Here is a 15,072-nt window from a genome sequence, read left to right as displayed (position 1 = left end):
TGTAGGGAGGAATAATATAGAGAGAAGGTCAGCTCCAGAATCAAAGACCCTTCAGGAGAACTCCTTACCTCCATTCCACACTGTTAAAATCATCAGACTTTTAGCCTTACAGCTTCAGCAGATCACAATTATTTGAATGAAGTGCCAGATGTGGGGTTTTTTTCCTCCTCCTCTTAGTGACCACTATTCATGAAAGTTGACTTAGTCCCCTCACACCATAGAAATAATACTTACATATAGCATCTTACTGCCTAGGGAAACTGAGTTAGGTTAACTTATGGGTGGCAAACCTGGGACTTCAAAAACCACAGAGTTCAAGTGGGCATCCCAGCTCAGAGCTGTGCCATCATCATCAGTGCTCTGTCAGTATACATGCTGGTTTTGCTGAATTACTTGATTGCAGGAGGAAAAGCGTCATCAGAAGCTGTTTGGCCTGACACAGGCATCCCAGGTTGACCTGTATATTCAGCCACCATTTGCCCCATCCTGGAGTGGGGTGCCCTTGTGTGAGCTGCTGTAATCAGCCTCCTGCATTCCCAACCACCACCACCACTTCTTGTGTCTCTGAGACATGAGACACTTATCTCACGGTGGTATGTGTTATGTTTTAGTGAGCATCTTGGAGAGAAGGAAAGGTTGGAGACCAGTGCATGAGAAGGAACAGGAAGACTGCAGACATACAGCAATACCATCTCTCTTACTACAGAAGATGTTATTCTATTGCTCTTATAGTACCAGGGGAGAGATGAAGAGCTGGCCTTCTCTCTGCTGTTCTTTTGGAAGATCTTCCACTTTCCAGTGTAACCCAGCAATGCCACTGGGATGATACTTTAAAGAGGACATGCACAAATTTCATACAACCTGAGCATTAATAACTATTGTAAATTCAAATACGAAGAAAAGGAAGAGAACCTAAGCCATTACCAGACCTTACCTACAAAGCTATTCTACTTGGTCAGATTTTAGCATAGTTTGTCAGTCAAGAGCAAGTCCCTATTGCCATTTGGCAATATATGCTAAAGGCTTAAAGAGTTGCATGGTATCTGGTATGTAAATTGTACTTACAAAAGGAGATACAATAAAAACTGTTCATTTTTTATTTCTGGAAAGGCATCTTTCTATAATCACCAATTTATCTTATTTTCAAAAAGGCATTTATAAATATTTTATTATTTACTTATAGGTAGGAATGACATTCCAGCTATGCTATTGTCATGCCATGATGCTATAAAACTGGTGATTCAAATCTTTCAAAATTATTTCAGTACTGTAATGCTTCACATTTGTCCTCTTATTATTTTCCTGTCTATAAATAGAAAAAAGATTGGGGTTTTTTGTGTCCTTAATTGTCTGTGCTTAAAGCTTGCGTTTATTTGTGAATTGAATCGATAATTCCTAGAGATTATATTCAAAAGCCAACCACATATTTTTTCAGCTTTTTAAAGACAAAACTAATGAACACCAGTTTAAATTTTAAGCTCTTTTATACAGCCAGTAGGTTTGTGGTTTGTTCATTGTAATCCAACGTTTTTTTCACATAAGGTGAAAAAAAAGTGTTCCAATGCAGACAAGGGGAACAGTAAATCAACCTGCTAATTACTGATCTCTCTTACGTTCCTGCTGTGCTAAACTGTCTGGACATGTTGAAGTGAAATTTTTCTGCGATTTTCAAGTGAGTAGTTCATGGCCCACTGCCGTGGAGTGCAGGAGAAGGGATGAAATGCTTTCGTTTACATGCAACATTTACTAACTGTGTGGGTTTTCCGACATTAAAGAGGGGACAGTGACCCATGCCACCTTTTTCACACTCAAAAGAGCACTGAAAAAACAGTCTTCATAGGCTTACCTCAGGCTTCTCTGGCCCTTAACACCCTCCCCCCAGGGTAGGAGCAGAAAGAGAAAAAAGAAGGGATTTTATGCTCCTTTCTCTTCAACTTTTCAGGCGGTATAAGCAGCATTTAGCAAATTCAGCCTCCAAATGGCTCCAAATGCTCTGAGCTGCAGGGGCTCAGCCTTTGTTAGCCTCCCTCTATTTACACAGGATTTACGCAGGCTCTCCACTGAAGAGACCACATGTTTCTGACAGAAAGCACTTCCATTCACACTGCATCAGGCAACAGGATTGTAACCACTGCAGCTTCACGCTGACCTGAGATTAGGGATTTCAGCAACATCGAGACGGTAACAATCTGCTAACTAACGAAAATTATCCATGGAGAACTGCTGCTTGCTTCAGTTAAAACTACCACGGCCAGTTAGATTAGGTAACTTAAAAGAACAATTAAGAAGTAGCTACTGTCAAGAATATACATGTCCATCTGCAATAACATACACACAGAGAAAAATATCAGCAAAGGAAAAAAAATGAAAAATCAGACTGCAGCTTGGATTAAAACAATTTCACCCACTGGCTGAAGACATAAAGTGTAAAAACAGACAGATGGACACATATGTAAATGTGGCTGCATTTGTTTTTCTGGAGCTGGCAAGTTAGTAATAACAGTATAGTTTATTAATTTATTTTCCATAGTATTTTCACACTGGTTAACTGGACAGCAACAACATCCATGTGGAACTTCGGGAGCAGAGTAACTCCTATCTAATTGCTACCGGGGCAAATAAACTGAACCAAGCGACCTCTCTTGGCTCTGCGTACAGAGACTCAGACCTGGAATCCGATATCAGTCTGGGGATTTTAAAAATTTTAAAAATTTTTTTAAAAAACCTTCAATCTTGCTGGTCTGGGCTTCTGCACTGAGACTTTTTCCAGATTTAGTATTTGTGTCAGTTTTACAAAATGGATTACACACACACACAAGCACGACATAACATTGCTGGTTGGAGCTTGTGTTGTTTGCTCAATAGCCTTTCGTGGAGCAAAAGAAAATTAGATGGGAACATAGGACCCAAAAGGACCACACGGATCCAGTTTTTGATGAGTTTTATTTTGTCATTTTAATTCAGCTAATTATTTTGCTTTTGCAGCAAAAGACAAAATTACTTACTTCTGTACTAGCAATTCATACATGCATTTTTATAAGCATGTAAAAAGTACATGGTATGTTCTAAAGTTCTCCACAGTATATCATAATAAAGCTCTTCTGGGCACTCAATGATTCATTTTCAGTGATCTCTCAAATGCCCTTATCCGCAGTTAACACTCAGACTTTATTAGGGAAGAAAGCAGGGACAAATGTCCACTTAAATCCCAGCTCTCAAATTCAACTCTGCTTGCGCTGCAGTACGTAGAGTTAAAGCTTTTTTAATGTTCTATTCACCTCCCTTGTGTGGTATTTCTGCTAACACAGAGTTCACAATCTTTCAGCCCTAAACACAGAAGGCTGCTATCTTCAAGTCATCCAAGGAATGTGCCAGATACTATCATCTCCCCTGCAATACAAAGAACCAGAAAGAGGCAGGGACCAAAAGGAGACAGTGCTGATCAGGTTACTAAAGTCCAGAAAGTCTTTCCCAGAATGCTAAATGTTAATCTTTGAACCAGCAAATGTTATAATTAAGACCCTTGTAGTTGAAGGAAATGCTAGCTCAAGAAGTCAAAGGTACAGCCATTTGAAGTTGTAGGTTTTTGCACATTTATCCTAATCTCACACCCCTCATGCTGGCATAACAACCATCAGGCACTTTGTTCTATTCAAGCAAAATTATCATTAATGTCAGTGGCAGTTTTGCCTGAGTAAGGAGTGTAAGACCAGATCCTTGTCTTGTTCACAGAGAATTGCAAGCACTGCACAATTCCAGAGGATATATACTCATTAAAACTTGTGGTTTATGCTGATTTATGATGCTCTTCTGTTTAAAAGTTAAACTCAATTTATGCCTCACCAGAAGAGCGTTCAATTCACTTGTTTCTACATGGTTTTAACTTCAGTCCCCCCAGCTCCCCACGTCAGCACAAGCCGGGAAGCTTACACCCAGGTTTTGGGACCTAGGTTCAAGGAAAGCATTATTAAATTAGGTTTAAGTATTTTGTCTGCTTCAGTAATTACTTTGCAGCGTGAATGTAAATAACTGCTATTCTGCTTAAATTTTTCATCCAACCAAACTGGCAAACAATAAGTCCTTGTGCTGTACTCTAAATTGAGTTCTTTTAAATCACTTTTAAATAGATTTTCAGAGAAATATTTTTAGCATTCTTACAGTAATTCTGTTAAGAATACCAGTTGCAGAATTTGGGTACAGCTGAGACAACAATAACAAGTCACTAGAGAAATCAGGAGACAAAAAACTTCATTTTTTTTTGTTGCTTAAAGCACACCTTTAAGAGACCAATTTCTGTTTTTTAAGTTGTCCATCCTTGTTGGAGTAAGTGGAATAGCATTTTTAGTTTCCTCAGTCAGTATGCACCAAAAAGCTATATTTTATTTTAAGTACCATTTCTTATTTGCTCTGTTATTTTTGTCATTAGAATGAGATCAAATTGGGCAAAACAGACAAGTTCAATTAAAACTCTACCTGCAGTTGAAGTCAACTAATTAAGTTCATAGTATCTCGTAAGCATTTAACCCTTAATATTTTGCAGTTCCTTATATATAGCAGAATGTAGAGAACTTAGAGCAGATAATGGCTAACATCCTGTACTATTATTCTTCAGTAAATCATTAATGTAGCTTCTTTAAGAATAAAAATGGCTTATTTTGAAACAGAAAAGAGCCATCAGAGCATCTCAGTTTTCCTTACAGCTGTTACAAACTTACAAACTGTGTTTTTTTTAAATTTCTTACAGTTGTCCTTAGACAACATGCTGTTGGACACAACTTCTTGTTCGGAGACACCTCTTAAAATGATGCCCACTAATACAGCAAGTGTCCATGTACTGTCCACATTAGAAACCTCTCCTTTAGCCATTAAAAAAATACTGCATACAAGTACATATTCAAGGATTTTTTTCATCATTTTAAAAAAAAAATTGTTAGGACTAGAATAGTAACAGACACTTATTCCTGAGAGATACTAAGCTAAAAGCTTCACTTATTACAAAGGATGTTTGTTAGGCCACAAGTCTAAAATGCACATCAGTTTATTTTAAGTTGTATTATAAAATGGAGGATGGCTGAATGCTTAAATTAAAAAAGAAGTTTTAATAAAAAAGTAAATAAAATTTTTTTAATTAAAAAAATGAACAACAAAATCTTTTCCAAGTGGTAAAATGTACACAAATGTGTATATTACATAAAGCACAAATAAGAGTATCTTATATGCATTCGCAAACACCTGAGTAGCATCAGAAAAGATGCTTGTTGTGAATGCATAGTCCAGGTAAAAAAATAAAAAACCAAACCAAAACCAAACCAACTCCAAACTGGGCAAGTCTTACATACCGTAAGAGCTCCAACACCTATGCACAGTAGGGTGGATTAACCCGCTGGGTGCTGCGGACATATATATGCACCTCCTCCTAAAGTGTTCATTTGGCTGGCAGTCTGGAAAATGCCAGAATGTGAAGGGTTACATGGGAACACTGACAGTCTGCTCTTGTAGGTTTAAGTTAAAGCCTATACTTTAAATATAGTGTGCTGGATGTTTGGAAACATAACTAATGCTATTTTTAAGTGGTATGCTAAATAGTGCTATTTGGTGCTCACAACAAAGGGCTGAATCCGGTGCTTGCACCCACTGGTGAATCATGTTCCAGCCAAAAACCACATGCTTTCGATCTGCCCGTATTTACTTTTGGGGAAACATTTTTCAGGAGTATTTTCCTCTCAGAAGCCTCGTACCTTGTAAAGGTAAAGTGCAAACCATCTGTACCACATCTGCTATATATATTTGATACTTAAAAGTGGTTACTGGAAAGGCCTGAAATGTTTTGTTTTTTTCAAGTTCAGTAGACAGATTATAAGAGCAAGCATTTAAGGGCTCAAGTCCCTAGTGTAGTCTATCCTAGTGTTCTAGAGTCTGGCTTCAACCATGGGGAAAAAATGCAGTTAAGGATATCCAAATGCCTCAAACGGGAAGAAGCAGCAAGCATACAGACCTGTGAATTCTGATCAGAAATTTTCAACTAGTTAACAAAAAGAGATCTTTATGATATCAGAAAGGCTTACAAATAACTTATTTTCTTCCATCTTACAGTTTTACTCGTTTATTTCCAGTAACCAGATAGTACCATAAACCAAACAGAAAACAAGAAGGGAAGGCCATGACCTTTTCCTCTCTCCACACCCAAACTATCCTATAGGATGCTTCAGATCTGCTTTATGTGATCAAAAGAATAGAGAGCAACGCATAATTTTAAAGAAACATGGAGAAAAGAATTTAATAAAAGTTTCCAATAATTTGATTAAGAAAATAAGGAACCATAAAAACTGCAAAACCACAGGGCATTGACACTATTTGCCTAGACGTTCAGAGCACAAAACTAAAAAGCACAGAACCCCACTCTGACACCTGATGCTTTGCTTTTCTGTTCATAAGCCTGTAAATTCATTTCAAGTCTTTCACTGCAGCAGAAAGTGTTGCAAGATACAAATTCCTAGATTGGTTTGTGTCCCTGAACTCTTCCTAGGGAAGGACCTCACAAGTTGGGCTCCAGAGAACTTCCATCACCCCGCTCCCCCTCTTCACGGGAGGCAGGGTTGGCTATATGTAGGAAATCCAAACAAAAAAAATAGCAGGTTATGAGACTTCATTTCATTCAGACAGATAAAACTGAGTTTCTCCCTGGACAGACTGTTCACCTAGCCAGTTAGAGAATTAACACGTACGCCATAAGATCACATCTAAACCCCACCAATCAAGTAGCAGTCTGGGCTAAATGTGCTGATGCAGCAAATTTCCAGATCTTGATCATACTAGGCAGGGGACTCATTCTTCGCAGTGATAAAGTCATTGAATGCACTCTTGAGGAGATAAAAAATTAAGAACTGGCTGACTTTGCACCATTTGAGTGAGGCATTCACCACTGACCCAGAACAACAGAATTGTCACCAGCTAGGAATCACCACAGACATGGTCATCTCTGACTCCTTACTGCAAGGGTGTTCACAGGAATCATTTTTCAGTTGGTTAGTGGCATCAGTCTGGAAATGACAATGTTTAAATGCACTATATGTTAGAAGAAACTTCACACAGTCTCTCCATCTCCCATCTTCCCCCCCCTTCTCTTAAAAAACTGTGAAATGATGCCAATGAAAGGGCTTGGTAGTCAAGACAAAGCAAATAGGATTTCAGCAATTAAGATTTGCCTCAAAGACATTAACTCCTCTTTGCAATTTTATAGTTAAGATATTTTTACCTGTGTTTTACTACATCAGCTTTTAAAACTTAACAGAGAATTATACAGCAGATGAGAATTGAGATGCTAATAGTGTCGGGGCATTATCAAACACAGGATATTTTATTCCTTTTCTGTTACTGGCTCAGAAAGTGACCTTCAGGAATATAAAGGACAAGGATTTTCAAGAGTACAAATGATAAAGGAACACAGTTTTCAATGAAAACTGCTTTAAAAGTAATACATAATATTCCTTTTGATAGTTATTGGTGTAGCTCTTAGATAAATTAATATTATATATTATTACTTTTGAAGATAAACATGTAAATGCACTCCTGAGCTCATTTGAGCATTACATTTATTCAAGTCTGAGTTTGGCTGTTGTTTTCAGTAATTCTTCATTTCTAAATCCATATCTTAAAGAGAACATGCTTTTTTTACATCCTGAAATACTCTGTCAGAATGCAGGTTCTTGGATGTAAGTACTTACAATCCAAATAGACAAAGATATTTTATTTCTTTTCTTCTTCCACTAAATAGCAGTGTTTCCATTTAATTAGATGCAGCACTAAGACTTGCTTTTGTTCCTAGTAATGTGAAGAGACCACATAGGTTTTTGTATCTGCAACTGATCAAAATCATTAAGTATGAACAGTATCATCATCCAGTCTTTATCTATCCCTGGTTCCTGTGGCATACATGGGAATTTGTTCTAAGAACAGAGCATAAAACTATCATTTGGCATTTCCTGTTTCAACCTCCAAGGAACTCAATGCCAAAACACTCTCTGGACCTCCCTCTTAACCAGCTGCACATACTGTGTTTCTTTTGGCACAGATGGCACACAGATAGAACCACCCAACTTTCCCAGGGAGGAGAAGTGCTCACAGGGACCAGGACTTGACTGTGCTGCTGGTCTCTCCACAGCGAGGACACTTACATGAGCACCATCCCTGCATGCATGCATGGATGGAGATAACTTCTCCTGAGATCTCAGAGCACAGGAAAAAATTATCACATGTAGTGCAGGTCTGGGGCCATTTTTCTGAAATAAGAAATGCCAACATTAGCAATTCATGTACATGGCACTAATAATGCCCCCTTTTCAGCCCCACTTATATCTGACAAAATAGATTCATCTGGACAAGGGAAAGAAGACGGAGAAGAGTAAGCCATCCTTTTCTTTTTGACCAGTGCTGCTTCCTGGTACCCATGGTGGCTTTTCCTGTCTATGATAAAGGTTCAGTAAATAAGGCAGGCGTAGGCCCTGGCTGTTCATGGTTCACAGACTGTACATCCTTAGCAGCACCGCTCCATTTAGTACTGTGGAATTAGTTGACAATGCTGCTAGTTGTACCAAAAAAATAAACTAATTGGTCCCTGAGGATAGCTAGGTGCTTTGGAAGTCTTTTTAACAAAAAGAAAAAAACATATTTCCCATAGTGATTTGCCAGCCTTCCTATACTCTACCCAGCACATTGGGACTTCTAAATTACATACTATAATTGACATCAAATATCTGTCCCATCAGTGAATATCTTTATTAGCATCAAAATCACTCACAACTAGTGTTCCTCAATGTTATTAAACAGAACTTGTTCTAGGTGTTGCCTTACTAATTAGTCAGGATGAGCCCGAGGAAGAAAATCTGGGTCATGTTAAATTAATTGGAATGAGCATGAAAATTAGCAGAGCAAACTGCATCAATTTTCTATAGAGAGCCTTTCTTCATGTTGAGAATAAAAATGGATATTATGAGGCATTAACCAAACTGCCTTCTGTGACTGCCAAGAGGTGTGTTACAGTAGCCCAAAAATATCATTCTCACAGATTTTCAGAAGTTAATGAGACATTTCCAGGAATGGTAAATACATGGTATTAAAATGGGTGTGCCTCTTATGGGAAAATGCCAAGTCATTTCATGTTTATTCAGGCATAACAAGCTCCTCAAAATGAGCATAATTTAAGAGGTGAATAGTGCAAAGAAGGCTAACATTCAACTAATTTTCCTTAAGAAAGAAAAGATTAAATTGAACAAGAAATGAATTAAGAGGTTTACAAATCAACAAGTCAACCATCAGACTGCAGCCTCTGCTCAGTATATTCTCATCAGCCCCTGCCATGAAGTTTTCAAAAAATGTCCCGAAGGCAGGGAACAAAGCGAGCAGAACTGATTACAGCCACACTCACCGCCTTGCTGTCTAAACTCTGTTTGGCTTCCTAATGAGCTCACTAAAAACCTAATTCATCTCCCATAACCCTTCTCAGCCCTCCTTGAAATTCACCATTATGGAAATTACAGATGAAACATTTACAGGCTGTGTTCAAATTACTGCTTCTTCAACAGGCAGGTCCCTGACCCTCACGATGAACACAATAGAGGTATGTCCGGCATGAAACCACTTGAGCTGCAGCCTATAGAATAAAGAGGCTCAGGAAGGTTAAGACTTTTTCTCATGGTGACAATGATTTCCGCATTAATGCTTTCAGTTCCATGAATATGGGAATTTTGTGGGTTTGACAGTATATCAAATACAAATTGTATTTCAGAAGGGGAGAAATGAGTTGTACTGATGACAAATAGCTGAAATAGGCTAATGTGAATTCCCAGCCTGTTCATGAGGAAACTCCCTCAGTTCCTCATTACATGAAGTCAAAATGATCCTCACGGCACCTAGCCTGTAACTGGAAGATTACTGAATTGATGGATCCTTAGTTTAAAATGCAGCTGTTTTATTCTGCTTTAGTAATTAATTCTTTTTCCAATACCATATTGATTAAGCGTAGACCCTGATAAAGTTCAAACTGAGAAGAATCTCTAGTGGCTTCCTTTGTTGCTCTAGAGACTTAATGAAAACTTCCTACAATTCCACCTGCCTCCTCAGAGTGCTGATCCAATGAACAGAACAGGTTTTTTTCTCATAAATTAGTTAGGCCATGTGGAGCTGTATTAGCTGATCGTTGCTTTTGTCTCTCTACTTGCTGACTTGCTTTTCACTTTTGCTGTCCTTTGTGCTGTCACACAAAGTCGGAGTGCAGCTGCCATGCTGAACCCAAACCAAGGTAAAGAACAATTCGTACAAACTATATTTCCCCCACACACCACTTTATACAGCTGCAACTCCCTGAGCAGCACTGCACTCAATAAGGCCTCCTGGGATCCAACTAGCAGAGAAATCCGTGCTGAAGCATGCAGTTGTTCTGTGGGACTAAAGGGTGTTGGGGGGGAATAACTTGTTTTCTTCAAGACTACTCCATCTTTTAGGATAGAATATTTGCTGTTTTGTTTTTAACAGCCAAAGATCCCTATATTATGGTTTTTACTTAAAAAAAATAATAAAAAGTCACAAGCCCAAACAATAAACCTAAAACACTACAACCACTTCAGTCAAGAAATCACCTCTTCACCTATAATAGGTGGGCTGTGAGTCCATGTTGACTAACAGGCAGCCAACAGCTGCATATCACAAGAAGCAGCAATCACCATCATCAAGTCACCTTTCAGAGAGTCACCTGGACTATGAAATAATCCAGGCTTCTGAATTAAGAAGAGCATGAGAACAGAAAGTTTATCATGTTACAGCTAGTATAATAATTTTTTCTTTTCTATGAAAATCATAAATACATTGGTCTGAAAACATTCCCATCATTTTATTATTATTTCTTCCCCAACCTACCCAAGTCTTCTCCTCCTCCTTCCCTTTCCCACGTCCTAAAGAAGAAACAACTGATGCCTTCTGTGTCTGCACAATGCAATTTGTAATTTGAACCCATGCATCTGAAGGGTGGTGTGCTCTATATACTGGTTTCCACAACGCTGGTAATAAGTGATCTAGAGAAGGATCTAAGGAAGTGACAGGCACATCAGATATTAGCAATGCCTCTTCAGGTGACTTGTTAGATAATAAGACTGCTTAAGACACTAAGGGTCTCATTCAAATTTCATACTGTTCGAGGCCCTGACTTAACCTCTGCTTTCCCATCAAAGCAAAAGCAAGCTGGATTTCACTATTTCTTCAGAACATACTCAGTTTTGGTTCATCCAATTTGTTTTTGAAGAGCTACATAACCAGGTGGGTGAAAAGAAGGTGGTGGGCAGCCTCTGCACATGGTGGGTCAGGACAGATAATGGCATTCCCCACCTTTAGAGCATTCTTCCTTAGGGTGTAAGGTCACCCTTCACAGATGTCTCCAGCAGACATTCAGTTGTCAAAAGGTTGCATCACGTGATGCATGCGGTCACTGCTAACAATGTGTTCTCATCCAGATATGTAAACACATTGCACTTTTAAATAATTTCCTTGTTAAGGACAATTTGTTTTTTCCCACCATTTTTGTTCAGTTATCAAAACAAAAATGTTAGGAACACTGAGAAAAAAAACTGACTCCCCTTCACCAATTCAGGTCTTAAGCATTCTATTTTTCTTTTCTGTCAGGCTATTCAGCACAAGATGATGTTTCTTGTTTATTCCCGAAAAAGAGAAATAAAACCACCATATCCCAAAATGTCTAACGATAAAGTGTATAGTTTGGAGGGGGGAGAAAAGCACACATTTGGGGAAATGGAAGATAGTAAGTTTTTTGCCAGAGAAGTTACATAGTCAGAAAAATTCAATGAAGAATATTCTGTTCAGCTTAACATAGCTTTTTCTAATTTATTCCATTAAAACGTAACAAATAAGTATGCACTCTGCATGGACAAGTGCAAAAAGGTAAATGTATGTGTGTTCATGTATTTATTAGAAATTCTGGTTTGCCTGGTGCAGAAAGTATATTTTGAGGAGTACTTCAGAAACAATATGTCCTGGTTGTTACAGTAGCTTAGCTTTTTAATTTCCAGTGCCTCCAGATGAATAATATAACAAAGATGTCTTCTTTGTTGAGGACAGTTATTCTAAAGCAGCTTGAAGCTATGACACACAATATAAAATAAGTAATTTTGTTCTAGAATGGATTCAAACAAGCTTATCAGGATTGTTATCTATTTATAAATTATATATTTAACAGTAAAGTAAGACAGATATGGCTGGAATGTTGCACATGGGGAAGCATGTTTAGAGATATGCCAAATTACTCAACTAATCCCAAGCAATAGAATCTTAAGGGCACTAGGAATTTCTACAAGAATCAAGCATTACATGTTGTAAAAAGCTTGGTTAAATACCCTTAGAAACTAAGAGATTCTTTCAGATCTACCTGTAATATCTAGTCCTCCCAAATGCAGAAACATTTGCCTCTCCAAGTATCCCTTTTCTGCTCATTTCTTTAGCCACTGAACCTATGGAAAGCGCACTTCAAAAAAAAAAAATCTTCCTTAGTGCTTTCATGTCTCGTATTTCATACACTTGGCCATCTTGAATTAATAGGAGTCAATGAAGACACACATTCTTAAAAACAGCTGCAGCTTCATTGGTCTAATCTATGAACTTTAAAGACCTTCATTTTATGAGCTTTCCTCAGGGTAGGTATTTCAGTGTTCTAAAAACAGGGTTATGGGCTGTTAAGTTAAGCACATGTTCTGCATCAACATTTTAGTTTCAGCAGGTTATTTGGTGCCAAGTTTGCCAGTTAGTATCATCAATCCTGAAATATGTGCTTATTTGTTTTAACAGGTGTTTTGAGAACAGCACAGGACAGGAGAAAAGCACTGTTAATATATTCATTTATTATCTATCCTTCATTCTAAAAATCCTCTCACCCTTCCCCCAAAACATGACAAAATTTGACCTCAAGTAGTTAAGGTGCAAAGAGATGGAGTGCAGTGAGAATTTTTGTTATTTCAGCATTCTGATGATTTGTTCATTCATTTCTATTGTACGTTATTTCTCACCTGGTAATCCCAAACTGGGTTTTATTTATGATATGGCCCATCTACTTACAGAAGAAGATTACTATCTTATATTGTGCAACTGATGTTGACTGTAGAAGAAAAAAGTAAGGCTGAAGCAAAAACACCCAATAGCCTTTAGACAACTGAAATATAACCAGGAATTTCCACTCAGTCTGTTCTCCCGAAGGCCATTTGTTAGCATTTCCATTAGAGGACATACATGAAGAAGAAATGAAAACAATCTAAAACCAAAATTGGCAACAACATCGGTTATTCCACAGAACCAAAATAATAGTTTGTTCTTAAAAATGAAAACCAGTGAAACATAACAATAACACTTAAACACACACACAGCTATCACATTTGTGGGTCAGTTGAGATGGCGCATCACAATTTTCACAAAATCCACATGCACAGATAACACCTGCAAGTGTGTGTCTCAGACTTGGTCTGCTGAGAAGTGAAGTGAATCCCTACAGTGATGTTTGAAGGTTTAAAAGCTCAGTTTTTTGTTTCTAAATGCCTATGAAAACATTGCCTAAGCTCAGAGGCCTTTTAAACAAAACCAAAGCTTTTAAAGCTTCGAAAGTGGTCATGGGAATTTGCTCATCAGGAGGGAATCCTAAATGAAGGCCAAGATTCAGTGGATTCCTCTGGACGTGACAGAAGCCATAGCCTATCTTCAGATCTACTCTTTCTTATAAAAGACATGGGCTGACTCAAGCAAAACGTGATAAACCTTTGTCCATGCCCTACATTTTACAAAATCTACCTTTAAAAGGCTTAATCCTCCCCAGCTATGTCCTACTGTTCTCTGCCATACTTTTAAAAGGAAACAAACAAACAAAAAAAAACCACTAAAAACACCCTACCTTCATGAATACTTAATGTAAACTAAGAGAAAGACTAACCCCCAAAGCCATCAACTTGAAGAAAAAAAAAAAAAGGAGACAAAAAAAAAGAAAGCTAAACTTACAACTTCTATTGTTATAACCTCACATACCACACAGGAAGAAAACCAACTGACAGTTGCTTTTTAATATATGAGGGATGATTTACAGAAGGAAATATTCTAATGTCATGTTAAAGGTCTAAACTACTTCGAAAAAAATTTTTTTTAAATGTTAATGTTTTCTACCTATAGCAGTCTGAAAATAAGATAAGACGTTCCTAACAAGTTTTTTTAAAGGACTGTTATAAAAAGGCAGCAAGAAAGTAATACTTGAGTAGATTACAGCTGATGAATTGGTTATTTACAGCATAAGAAGCCTGGTGTAAATGAAGTCTTTTTTTCTGAAAGTGTGAGATAAATTTTTTGCCAAGTTTTAAGATAAAGTATACAAGTGAAAAATCTACAGTTTCACCTGAATTTAACAGCAACATTCCTGCCCACCATGTAACTGACATTCTCCCTTTTCTTCTAGATGCAATAATCTTATTTTGTTTATACAAGTCATACCTCACTCCCATGAGAGAGGAAGCTCAAGAACACCTAATTGGCATAGAGAAGGCATAACAGCAGAGGACATTAAAATGAACCATGCTGTAATAAACAGCTGTTTGATGGAAGACTGGAACAGAAAACCAGTGCGTGGATCCTCCATTGGACATCTGGCTCTGCATGGGTATATCATGCTCATTACAGCCACAGTTTGAACTAGGACCTTTATGTTCAAGAGTACTACAGTGGCAAGCAAAGCAGGTCCAAGTGAATTGTTCCAGGGTTTGTCTCAGCTGGAGGGTTCTTCATGCGTAGTTTACAAATTATATGCTAAAGAAGTTCTCGGTGTCTTAAGAACTATCGAACCTCACAAGGAAATTCTCTAAGGAAGCATGTAAAATGTTTATATGTGAATAAACAAGGAGAAAAAAAAAAAAGATATTTATATAAATACATAAACACATATCCCTACTAAGAATATAAGCTGCTTCTCCAAGCAATCATAGAAAATAACACAAGAAGAAAACTCAAATCTGTATTATCTGATTATATGAAGACAAATTACGT

At 37.7% G+C, this 15,072-nt stretch overlaps 1 protein-coding gene across 7 annotated transcripts in view; it reads right to left on the bottom strand.

Annotated features, from left to right (window-relative positions):
- Positions 1-15,072, bottom strand: part of MEIS2 (Meis homeobox 2) — a 174,501-nt gene that overhangs the window by 127,176 nt on the left and 32,253 nt on the right. The window contains exon 8 of one of the 7 annotated variants that reach the window (XM_069858342.1): positions 5,340-5,441. The exons of the other annotated variants lie outside the window; for them this stretch is intronic. Within the exon in view, the coding sequence (XP_069714443.1) occupies positions 5,340-5,441 (102 nt within the window). The remainder of the gene's footprint in view (positions 1-5,339; positions 5,442-15,072) is intronic. 7 annotated transcript variants of the gene reach the window in all.

This window comes from Phaenicophaeus curvirostris, chromosome 5 (genome assembly GCF_032191515.1).
Source record: "Phaenicophaeus curvirostris isolate KB17595 chromosome 5, BPBGC_Pcur_1.0, whole genome shotgun sequence".
Lineage (NCBI taxonomy): Eukaryota > Metazoa > Chordata > Aves > Cuculiformes > Cuculidae > Phaenicophaeus > Phaenicophaeus curvirostris.
Note: the sequence above shows the minus strand (reverse complement) of the source record. Positions and strands in the feature narration are given on the sequence as shown.